Source organism: Dermacentor andersoni, chromosome 5 (assembly GCF_023375885.2).
Source record: "Dermacentor andersoni chromosome 5, qqDerAnde1_hic_scaffold, whole genome shotgun sequence".
NCBI lineage: Eukaryota > Metazoa > Arthropoda > Arachnida > Ixodida > Ixodidae > Dermacentor > Dermacentor andersoni.
This window is the reverse complement of record NC_092818.1, coordinates 198,285,566-198,298,117: the sequence shown is the minus strand read 5'-3', so window position 1 is coordinate 198,298,117 and position 12,552 is coordinate 198,285,566. Positions and strand designations below refer to the sequence as shown.

At 45.8% G+C, this 12,552-nt stretch overlaps 1 protein-coding gene and 1 long non-coding RNA gene across 3 annotated transcripts in view; one reads left to right on the top strand and one right to left on the bottom strand.

Moving 5' to 3' along the window:
- Gad1 (glutamate decarboxylase) overlaps positions 1 to 12,552 on the top strand; it is a 138,331-nt gene that overhangs the window by 69,559 nt on the left and 56,220 nt on the right. Inside the window, exon 4 of the mRNA XM_050179577.2 lies at positions 3,269 to 3,375. Coding sequence (XP_050035534.1) covers positions 3,269 to 3,375 — 107 coding nt within the window. The remainder of the gene's footprint in view (positions 1 to 3,268; positions 3,376 to 12,552) is intronic.
- LOC129385190 (uncharacterized) overlaps positions 1 to 12,552 on the bottom strand; it is a 38,973-nt gene that overhangs the window by 5,353 nt on the left and 21,068 nt on the right. The gene's annotated exons all lie outside the window — the stretch shown is intronic.

Genomic DNA, 12,552 nt, shown 5'->3' with positions numbered 1-12,552 from the left:
ATTTATTTATTTATAATACATTACAAGCTCCAAAGAATCATTGAGTAAGATAATGACAATAGAAGGAACAAAAATACAATAGCACTATGAGACGAAGAATCAATTTATAAAAACAAAAGTTCTATCTAGTTTCTAAATCAAGCTACAGGTAACAGTAGAAGCTCAGGCTGGTGAGCGCTGTGGGTATTAACATTGAAGCTATTCAATGTGTAGTACCCACAGCTTGGTTGGCGTTAGTTCTGGTCCACGCGACTAGCACGGTCACAGCACTCCTTCATCGTTTCCAAGGCCTTCCACCTCTAACGTTGCCACCTAGATTTGGCCCATCTTGCCCAAATTTATTTCCGTTGCGAAAGTATGCGGCCGACTTAGCCATAAACCAGCGGGAAAAGGCAAAAGAGGGCAGACAAGCGCAAGAGATAAATGTACAGAACATTGTATGCGAGCTCAGTGATTAGTATAAAATTTACGCAGTAATTTGAATAAAATACGGAGGCATATTCTTGGACTACACGTAGCAGGATCACGTATGCGAAACAATTTGAATATATTCTTCGGTTACTCCCCAGGCAAGATGCAACCGCGTTTCTATTTCCTTGCAAGACACAATCGCATTACTGTGAAGCGGATAAGTTCGCGTAACCTACACCTTTATGAATGCTACGGCATCCTGAGGCTATAACGGTAAGATGGATAAGCTCGGATATACCAACCCAAAATCGCAAACGGACGTGAGAAAATTTAGACGGGACTTGACAAACGTGATCTATCGTCGTTGTTGCGTAGGCGAATTTTACGTTATCTTCATTTCACGAGGGTGAGCTTTTTTCGTGCTCGTCATCTCTGTCTTTCCTGCATGCCCACTTGCTCCGCTACGTAACGTGCCACAAGGTGATAACATCAAGCGCGTTCGAGCAGTAAACATTAGCACGTGGTGCAACGTGCATTTTAGAGTGTTTCAGAGCAGTGTTATGGAAATTGAGAACTGAATGCAGCAAACTGACCACAGAACACTCCTGGAACCTGAATAATTGGAAGCGTCACACGCTGAAGTACAACATACTGCCTTTCTGCGGCGTTGTTGATAACAAAAGGCACGCAAATCCATGAAAACAAAAGTTGCAATGACTGCCTTGAAAGAATCCAGCAGTATATGCAGGCGCCGGTGTGGGGGACAAAATCTTTTTTTTTATAGATGGCAATAAGTGTATGCGTATCAGAAACAATGTACAAACGAAACTTTCGAGGTTACTATAGCGTAATATTTGAATCCATTCAAGGCGACTAAAAGCTTTCTTTTTTAACTCATACTTACGGAAATTGTTCGAAACACTGTAAATTCGCCATGCCATTTGCCCTTCATCATGCGCATCTGCAGGCACTAACCAATACAGTAAATGCAACCATAGCGGTTCATGCAGGCCAATTTAGCTTATTTTAGGATTTTACTTTTGTTATGGCATACGTTTGCACTACCCATCTGTTACAGCAATTCTCGTGCTTTTCTTTCATCTTGCAACTTCCTCCGCTGTTAACATTTCTGATAGTTTTGTATAATATTGTTTCAATCATAATCAAACTTACGTTTTCTATGTATTGTAAAGTAATTATCCATGTGGTGAAATTTCCCTTAAAGCAAAGTGCAATAAGTTTGAAGAAACACTGTTTTAGCCATATTTTATACAAGCACTTATGATAGTTCTCGCGCTGCCAATGTTAAACAAGCTAGCTGTGATGACGTCAGATTCGTTATCTCTGCGGTATGCCTTTCGACGTAATGTAATTCTAATAATTGTTCTTTTGATTTCAAGATTATTGCTTTTGCACTCTCTTACACAACGGCCCATTTCAACAAAACTTTGCGAAGCAGTAAAGTCACGCAGAAAAATCGATATTATAGCGCTAACAAACTTATTTACGAAAAAAGCAAACGCACGCACACACTCGCACACACACATGCACACAAACACACACACACGCGCACACATTCCTATTATGTGTTCGTACTGTCAGTTGGTTCGTAAATTCGGTTTAATATTTCTACGATATCTTCTTCTCGTCGCACTTTCTGAACGCGTTACTATAATTCGCACATTATTCTGTGCTAAGCTGTGGTTCCTAGACAAACCATTTTCTGAAGCACGTTGCAAGATAATCTATTAAACTGCTATCACTCTGGCTTAATGCTAAAACAAGAAAACTAATATATTCAAGCACTTGTCAGCATTCGCAACTTGTATTTTTCTACTGGCAAGAAACCGACAAAACGGAAATATAAAACGCATGTACAAGTGTTGTGTCAGCAACAACATCAGAAGCGAAATGTCGCTCTCGTTCACCTATGCAGCAAGCAAGGCACAAAGCAAGGAAACGAGGCAACTCTGTTATTTGAATTCTGGGGTTCTACGTGCCAAAACTACGATTTGATTATGAGTCACGCCATAGAGGGGGACTCTGAAATAATTTTGACCACCTCGGCATCTTTAACGTGTCCCCAATGCACGGGGCACGGACGTTCTTGCATTTCGCCGCCATTGAAATGCGGCCGCCGAGGCCGGATTTGATTCCGCGACCTCGTACTTAGCAGCGCAACACCCCGCCAAGGGAAGGAGGGAAAGAGATAAGTAGAAGGCAGGGATGTTAACCAGAATAACGTCCTGTTGGCTACCCTACACCGGGGGAATGGGAAAGAAGGAAAACAAAGATGACAGGGAGAGAGGGGAGGGAAGGAAAGAAGGAAATTGCGGTGAGTTCACTGACGTGTGTGGCCTTACAGAAATTGCATTAATAGTCACAGATGGTCGCACAACCCCGTTGTCCTTAAGAAGCACAAAAGTGCCTTCACCGCTTTATGGGTCGACGGGCGATGGGGGCGGTGTTCCAGTAGCACCTGCACAGAAGCGGCCGATTGTCCAGTTTTTGAAAAGCTTTGGCAAGTTCTTGTCTCTCAGGGGTGTATCGTGGCCAACCACCACGGCGGGTAAGGCAGCTCAGCAAAAGGTCGATTAGATGTGAATGTAGCTGCGGCATAGTGGTCCTTCAGAATGGGCTGCGTGGCACATTTTTATGGCACCATGTTCCTGTCGGAGGCCTTTATTTTGATGCTTCAAGCAGCTCGATAACTAATTTCGATCCTGGACAACACTGGTGGTTACAGCATCTTTGTTGAAACTCAGAGCTCATACCCGCACATTGTGCTGTGTGGTGCAAACACAGTGACGCACGTATCGACATCAGTTGAAAGCACTATATGCGTGCGGTTGTGCAGGTTCACGTACGAGATCGCACCGGTGTTCATCCTCATGGAGAACGTGGTGATGAAGAAGATGCGAGATCTCATCGGCTACACCAACGGCGACAGCATCCTGGCACCCGGTGAGCACGCTGTGGACTCACGCATGCGCAGCGTTTCCGCACTGTCATCAGCTACATTGGAGCGTGCTCACCCCCAAAACAGGCAGTGACTGAAGCGCCTCCAGTGACAACAAACGGATCCTGTCCATCCTTGCGTATTAAGCAGACACAGAATCAGAACAGACCTCCAAATTGCCCTTTCGGAAATGTGCCCACGCTGCATGACAAAACATTTAGGACCGACTAATCGACACAGAAAATGGATACCTAAGTGTCCGTGCTGAATTACGTGCCCAAACACTAACAGTGGCGCCGACGACACGAATGTGACATCACTGATTTAGGTTTATTAATGTGACACCCCTGATTTAAAGCAAACAACGGCATTTCCAAAAGTAAGTCCTGGAACAATTGCACCTTTCCATGCACATACCTCGGAAGACCTCGTACCTATTGTATCCCCATAGCGATCTGTGCTTCATTATGGCTGAATTTCTCTTCCCCTTCACTGTTACTGTTTTTTCCTGTGTTTCCATATATCTATTGCCTTCGTTTATCCATATACCAAGGTATTTATATTCTGTTACCCGAGGTATTTCCTGGCCCAGTATCTCCACTGTCTGTTCACTGTTTTCATTGAATACCATAACACCTGATTTTCTAACACTAAATTTCAAACCTAAATTGTTGCCTTTCTGTCCACAGATATTAGCCAGGCGTTGCAAATCACTTTGCTTGTTAGCTAGCAACACAATGTCGTCCGCATAAGCCTGGGAGCTGCTGCTCTACTACTGTACCCGCCTGTTTGTATGAGAGATTAAACCCGATATTACTTCCTTCTAGCGCCCTCTCCATCCTCAACATGTACATCATAAACAGCAGTGGGGAAAAAGGGCACCCTTGCCTCAGTCCCTCATTGATATGAACTTTCTCCTCGCTCCTCATCCCTTCCCATTCAGCGCAAACGGTATTTTCTAGGTAAATCTCTCTCAAAAGCTGTAGACAATCGTTACCTAAGCCTTCCCCTTCCAGAATATCCCACAGAATGTTGCGGTCTACGTTGTCGTAGGCTCCTGTAATGTCTAAAAAGGCCACATATAACGGTCTGCTTTCTACTATTTCAATACACTGAGTAAGAACAAATAAGTTATCATCTAAACGTCTGCCTATTCTGAAGCCATTCTGAAGTTCTCGCAAAATGCCATTATTCTCTGCCCATGCTTGAAGCTTTAATTTGATTGCCTGCATTGCTAGCCTGTATATTACCGATGTAATGGTCAACGGTCTATACGAGCGAATTCTATCTTTCTCCCCCTTACCTTTAAAAATTAAATTCATTATACTTTGTCACCAACTGTCTGGTATTCGTTTATCTTTTAAAGTTTTTTTCCACTGCTTTCACCAGAGCTTCCTTATTTTTTGGTCCTAGTTCATTAATCAGCCTAACGGGAACCTCGTCTAGCCTTGTGGCTCTGCGCTTAGGAATTTTCTCTTCGGCTTCGTTCCAGTCGAAATTTGTCAACACCAGCTCCTTTTCCACCTGGGTCTCGTTCATGCTCTTTTTTCTTCAAGTACAACCACGTCATTGCCTTGGAAAGATTCGGTTGTTCTTTTTCGGATGTAATTTATTGCTGCTTCTCCTTCCAGTATGTTTTCATCTTCGTCTAGGATATGTTGTATTGTTGTTGACTTCCTGCCTATCATTTTATGTGGTTCCTGCAGCATAGCCATGGCGTGCTCGCAGTAACGCCAGACCAGTGAAGCATCAGCGTAGTCAGTAGAACAATATGAACGTTTATTCAAAGGTGTAGAGCGTATCTATAAGTAGCTGAGTGGCAGTAAGATAGGAAGGAGCACGTGTTAGTATAGTAATAGTCCGAACTCTGAAGGATCGCCAGATGAGGCGATATAAGATGCGCGCACTTCGAAAACACACGTGAAGTTGCAACAGTTCCAAACTATTCTAGGTGCGGCCTTCTTTTTCTCACATATTTCTGACAACCAACGTTCACTTTCACCTTTTAATTTTGCTTGCACCAGTATTTGAACCATATACTTTTTCTCCCGGTATATTTCCCATTTACTGGTTACTTCATCCTGCGGCAACTGCGCCTTCTTTGCCTGCCTGTGCTCTCGGGATGCTTTATGTCGTTCGGCGATCGCTTCTTGTATCTCCCTGTTCCACCAGCTTTGCGGTTTCTTTTTTCCTTTGCAACGCGCATGTTGTTTCTCTTTCCGTATTTCTGTAGTTATTACACTTAGAAGCTCAGCATATTCCCACTCTTTACTTGGCCATTTGCCAAGTTCTTCCTCAACTCTAGTGGCTATATTTGCTATTTGTTCAGCGTTCAAATTCGGACTGGCCATATCGCACTCATTGCTGTCTTTCCCAACTACATAACCCATTTTCAAAATGATGCATTTATGGTCACTCCCTATGCTGCTATACCCTTCCTCAACAATGACCATTTCTCTCAACTTATCATGAATTCCTTCTGTCATCAGACAGTAATCAATGGTTGATTGCCGGTTTCCCACTTCCCACGTGATCTGCACTTCACACTTAGGCCCTTTGTTCACGATAACGAGGTTATGTTGCTCACAAAGGTCTAGCACTGACTTCCCATTGTTGTCGGTATAGCCATCTAAATCCTGTATGTGGGCATTCATGTCACCTAATAAGATAATTTCAGCACCATTCCCAAAACCCTTAATATCAGCGCTTATACATTCCACTAACTCTTTATTCTTCTCTGTGCAATTATTTCCGGTCCACAAATACGTAACGCCCAGCCAAGTTTTTTTCCCACTCATTGTACCTGTTAACCAAAGATGCTCTTGACATTTTGAATTATGCAAGAAAAGAGTTGAGGCGTGCAGACAGGACACAAGAATAGAGAAATGGACAGCACGAACGCCGACTATCAACTGAAGGGAGCACTGAGGCGAAAAAAGAAAGAAGACAAAACTCATCTGCGCAAGCTCAGGAATGGTGTCACCACGTTTCAATCGGGTACATGTGTCGGTCTACGTGAGAGATAACTGTTAAAGCACTTAATCTCTTCCTTATGTAAGGTAATCGAAGGCTGACTCACGCACGCACTTCCACCTTTATAGATATGCCATGCCTCTACCATAAGACGCGCATCTTCATTTCTATGCCTCTACAATATCGCGCATTCATCTAACTCTGGCGTGCATTTACAATCTTGGCAACGCAGGGAAAGATTAGAAGGCGATCCACCGGTTAACGACCTTTTATGCTCCATTAGCCTTTGATTGATACACCGCCCCGTTTGCCTTACGTAGAACTGGCCACAGCTAAGGCGAATTTCATAAACCACACCCATACGACAGTCAGTAAACCTGTTCTTATTGTGCTTCACTGGACAAATATGTGTTCTTTTTTTGCCTTTTACCTGCTCTTTTTTCCTCTGCATGGCAGCGCATATCTTACCTAGATTATTGGGAGCAGTGAAAGCAACATTATCATATCTACTTGCAACTTTTTTAAGCCTGTGAGACACTGAATGAATGTACGGAATAGCCACTACTCTTTTTTTTTTTTTTTTTTGCTAGTACTGCTTTCTGTAATCACGTCCGTCCCCCTCGAAACCGACTTCTTTAGGCGCTCAGCCACAGGGGCCACTGCTACACTAGGATAACCTGCTTCTAATAGGCGCCGGACCTGCGCATTAAAACTGGCGCTCATTTTGGGCATGCAGGATCTGGTGAGGGAAGACTTAAGGCACGACATGGCAATTCCGTTTTTTACTACATTGGAATGCTTGGATCGAAAGTTTAGCAAAGGCTTCGAAGATCTTGGGGAGTACTGCCAACAAACATGATTTTGTTCGAAGACCAAGGAAATGTCAAGAAACTGAATTACGCGTCGCCGAGGAAATTCCTTGGTAAACTTTAATCCTCCTCCATAAAGTGTAAATTGCTCACTTACTGAGGTAGCAGCGGAATCGAATTCTTCCCTATTGCAGAAAATCAGGTAATCATCAACGTAACGAAATATCTTGATAACGATATCACCTAAGGCTTTCTTTAAGCAGCTGTGATCCTTGCTCAGGTAAATATTGCTAAGAAAAGGGCAAACTTTGAGCCAATACAAATGCCTGATTTCTGCAGAAAAACGCCATCTCTTCACCCAATCAGCATCGACTTCAAGTACATTGAAAGAATTTCTAGAAAAGCTCCCGTGGAAACACCGCCTCTGTCAATAAAAGCCGGCTCTTGCACTTGTTCTTTAATGCACTCATTTACGGAATTTAGCAACCAGTCATGCGGCAAGGAATAATACAGGTCTTCAATAACCATACTAAAGGCTTACAATCACCAGGATTTTCCTCTCTTAAATACTGAACTAGTGCCTGAGAATTACGCAAGCAAAAGGGGTCTGAAAAAACTAGTGAAGCTAAGCAGTTCTGTAGGTAACTAGCGACACAGACCTGCCACGTCCCTTTCTCTGACACTATAGCACGAAAAGGAATTTCTTGCTTATGGGTCTTCGCCGAAAAAAACATTTCTAAGGTGAGGGATTTTGCTTTCTTGACATTACAGACTACCCTATCAAGATTATGTCTTGACAGGAGGTCAACCGCACGTTGCTTAACTGCCGAAGGCTTAAGTTCTACTGGCTGTGAATTCTTTTCTACGGCTGAAATCGCAATTTCTGAAAACATGTCATCTGGCATAATTACGAAATAACCTTCCTTGTCAGATATTACTGGTCTAAGTTTATGCTCCACAAGGTAATTAACTGACGGGCGGACAGGGTCAGACGTCTTAAAATGAGAATTTGATTGTTTAATGCTAGCAATGCAATCTGAAATACAGCGCCAGCGTTCTTCTTCCGGGACGAACCTGGTTATGCAGCGCGGCACGCTTAAAATGTCAACGGGTTTTATGTTAGGCTTAAAACAGTTCTTAGAACCTAAAGCAAGGGTTTTTCTATGGGTATCACTTACGGTGGCGTCTCCAAGGACCAGTACGTTATTTGACGGTGAATTATTAGAAAGGTGTTTCCTCTTACTTTGTTGAAGCTCCGGAAGTTTCATCCTCCACAGGAAGTCCGCGTGTTGCACGGCTAACCTATTCCAATCGGCGTAGGGGCGGTTCCAATGGCGTCCGTCTCCCAGGGCCGCGCAACGGACCTTTAGACACTCCTGATAGTACCTAACTTGGCGCCATGATTCGGCGGAAAGAATAGCTCCAATCCTCCTTGCATGCCCAGTTGATGGTTGAAGGAAGCCGCACATAATTTGAACTTCCAATGGGACGACACGATTACGACTAAACCACGACATAGTTCTAGCGCGGAACATACATATGGCAATTAAGGAAGCTAACGAAGCAGGATTGTGCAGATAAGTAGGGGAACATGGAAAAGGGCTCAGAGGACTAGAAATGGAAGCTTAGAACGACAGAAAGTTGAGCTAGTTGGCAAGGATTCATTATGCAAAAAAAAGAGGTGAGGCGTGCAGACAGGACACAAGAGTAGAGAAGTGGACAACACGAACGCCGACTATCAACTGAAGGGAGCACTGAGGCGAAAAAAGAAAGAAGACACAAAACTCATCTGCGCAAGCTCAGGAATGGTATCACCACGTGTCAGTCGGGTACATGTGTCGGTCTACGTGAGAGATAACTGTTAAGGCACTTAATCTCTTCCTTATGTAAGGTAATCGAAGGCTGACTCACGCACGCTTGTTTGTTATACCTCAAAGGCCCCAGAGATGGGGTATTACATGAGGAATGGTTACAAAGACGGCGCCGAATAAAACAACACGCGAAGAAAGGCAGCCAGCAGAAAGGCTTGACAGCAGCTATATATTACTATGTCAAGAAATAAAACATTCAGTTGTTAGTGCGCCTACGTGCTTGTGTCGTGTCTCCTTTCTTCGTGTGTTGTTTTATTCGGCGCCGTCTTTGTAATCATGCTTAACCAACTAGCCCACCAGCACATGCTCAGTGAGGAATGGGCTTAGTTTAACAAGAGAGTGATTCGATAGCAGCCTTGAAGTGATGTGCGTCGGAGTGGTGCGTGACATCGGCAGACAGACCGTTCCACTCCTTTGCGATTCTGTTAAGGCTGTTCACATGCTGCGACTGGAACGACGAAAATCGGTGCAGTCGCACGCGTCACAATGCGATTTTTAGAGGGCCCATTTCACATGATTGCGATTTCAACAATGCGACTGGTGCGACGCCCAGGGTGGCTTACTGCCAGGTTTCGTGGCACACGCTGCATATTTCTTTTAATGTAACGAATAAAACGTTTTAATTATAATATTGTTGACTTTTCTTTATTAGGAGCAAACAATATGCGTGTTTTGTCATTTAAAACCATGATGAAGTTAAGATTTGTTTTGGAGTGCGCAACGGCGGTTTCTGAAGTTCAGTGCAACGAGACACGGCGACCGTAAACAGTTGGTCGGCGCTGTGTGTTGTATCGTCTGCCTTGTATGACCGTTTCGTTCAGCCTGCTCTACAACAATCTACAAGATGGCCAATCACCAAGTTGAGATAGCTACCCTCACCGCATATGCAGTATTCGGAATTTGGCTGCCACGAATTCGTCGTGTCAGCCCAACAAGATCCTCGGGCTACCCGTGCCAGGCGTCAGTTTCTGGGGAAATGATGTGTGTATATTGCTCGTGATTGCGCATATGCGGTGCCTGCTCCTAGCCATATTCTTGCGCCAAACGCAGCAACAAGTAAACAATCGGAAAGCCCGCGTGTGCCCCTGAACGAAGCCGCAAATGATCTGTGTGATTACTGAACGTGGAATGAAAATTGTGTTGTGAAATTCAACCTTAGCGCTAGTCTGGTTCTTCCGTCGCGGTGCGGCGTGTGCTGTCTATATATATATTGCCACGGGTATAAACTATTTACACGATGTATTTACACGATGCGTATATATACAGCATCACAGAGCCCCGAGTGGCTGTTGCCACTTCGTCGTCTTTACCGTCGACGACTTTGTCCTCTTTTCCACCGTAACACGACTCCCGGCAGAAAAAGCACCGTCCCGGTGCTTCAGATGGGGCCGTCGGTAAGGGCATAGTACGGCTTAAGCCGAGAGACGTGTACGACGTCAGGTGATGTGAAACCGGGTGACATGATGGAGGTCTCGGGGATGATCTCGTAAGTGACATTGGTCACTTGACGTAGAACACGGTAAGGGCCTTTGTAGCAAGGAAGGAGTTTCTCGGAGAGCCCCACTCGGCGGCAAGGGGACCAAAGTAGCACGAGAGAGATTGGTGAAAAATGTGTGTCACGATGGCGGCGATTGTAAGCGTGTCGTTGAGATTCCTGCGATGCCAACAGACGAGTACGGGCAAGCTGGCGCGCATGGTCAGCGTGGGCGATGGCGTCGCGGGCATACGCGGTCCTCGGATCCTGTATCAAGGGGAGGGAAGCGTCGAATGGTAATGCTGGGTCGCGACCGAAGAGTAAGTAAAAAGGGAGAATACCCAGCAGTATCGTTGCGTGATGAATTATAGGCGAACGTGACGTAGGGCAGCGCCACATCACAGTCCTTGTGGTCGGGTGAAACGTATTTCGATAGCATGTCAGTAATAGTCCGATTAAGTCACTCTGTAAGGCCGTTGGTCCGGGGATGATAGGAGGTGGTCAGTTTGTGCTTGGTAGAACATGATCGTAGGATATCGGCGATGACTTGGGAGAGGAAAGTGCGGCCGCTGTCAGTAAGGAGCTGTCGCGGGGCGCCATGTACTAAAATGATATCCCGGAGTAGGAAATCTGCGACGTCGGTCGCGCAGCTCGTGGGAAGTGCCCGAGTGATGGCATAGCGCGTCGCGTAATCAGTAGCCACAGCGATCCACCTGTTGCCGTAGCTGGACTCGGGGAAAGGGCCAAGGAGGTCCAAACCCACGCGAAAGAACGGCTCAGGTGGAATGTCGATCGGCTGTAAGTACCCGGCAGGAAGCGTTGCTGGCTTTTTGAGATATTGACAGTGCTTGCAAGCAACTACATAACGCCGTACGGAGCGTGCGAGGCCGGGCCAGTAGAAGCGGCGGCGCACGCGGTCGTAAGTGCGAGCAAAGCCAAGGTGTCCGGCAGTTGGGGCGTCATGAAGCTCCTGAAGCACGGTTGAGCGGAGGGGTTGAGGAACGACAAGGAGAAGGGGAGGACCGTCAGGATGAAAACTGCGTCGGTACAATATCCCGTCGTTGAGAACGAACCACCGTAACGATGTATCAGTAGGAGCAGATTCCATTCGGTCAATGAGGGTCCTCAAAGTAGTGTCATAGCGTTGCTCGTTGGCCATGTCCAAAAGCTGGAAAATGGAAAGAACACTTGCGGAAGCGTCCATGTCGGCGTTGGCGGGCGTGCGTACAGGGTAATGGGACAAACAGTCGGCGGCGTCCTTGTGTAAGCGACCAGACCTATACACCACCGAATAGGAATACTCTTGTAGCCGCAAAGCCCATCGTCCAAGCCTCCCTGTGGGATCTTTTAAGGACGAAAGCCAACAGAGGGCGTGGTGGTCTGTTACAATAGAAAAGGGCCTGCCTTATAAATAGGGGCGAAATTTCGCCACTGCCCACACAATGGCCAAACATTCGCGCGCGGTAATCGAGTAGTTCCGCTCCGCACGTGACAAAATACGGCTAGCGTACGCGATGACACGTTCATGGCCGTGTTGAACTTGCGCCAAGACGGCACAGATTCCGTGGCCACTGGCATTGGTGCGCACCTCTGTAGGGGCTGAAGTAGCGAAATGTCCAAGAATCGGTGGGGTGGTGAGCATGGTGGTAAAGCGAGAAAAGGCGGTGGCCTGAGAGGATCCCCATGAAAACGGCACACTTTTCTTCAAGAGATCTGTGAGAGGGCGTGCTATCGTGGGAAAATCTTTAACAAAGCGGCGGAAGTAAGAGCAAAGGCCCACGAAACTTCGGACATCTTTTGCGGACCGTGGGACCGGGAACTCTTTCACGGCGCGAATTTTCTCTGGGTTCGGTCGGATTCCAGTCGCATTGACGACATGTCCGAGAACAGTAATCTCACGGTGTCCGAAGTTACATTTCTTGGAGTTGAGTTGTAGACCGGCCTTGCGAAAAACGGCAAGTACAGATGAAAGGCGCTCAATGTGTGTGCTGAATGAGGGCGAGAACACAATAACATCATCTAGGTAGCAGAGACAAGTCGACCATTTGAATCCTT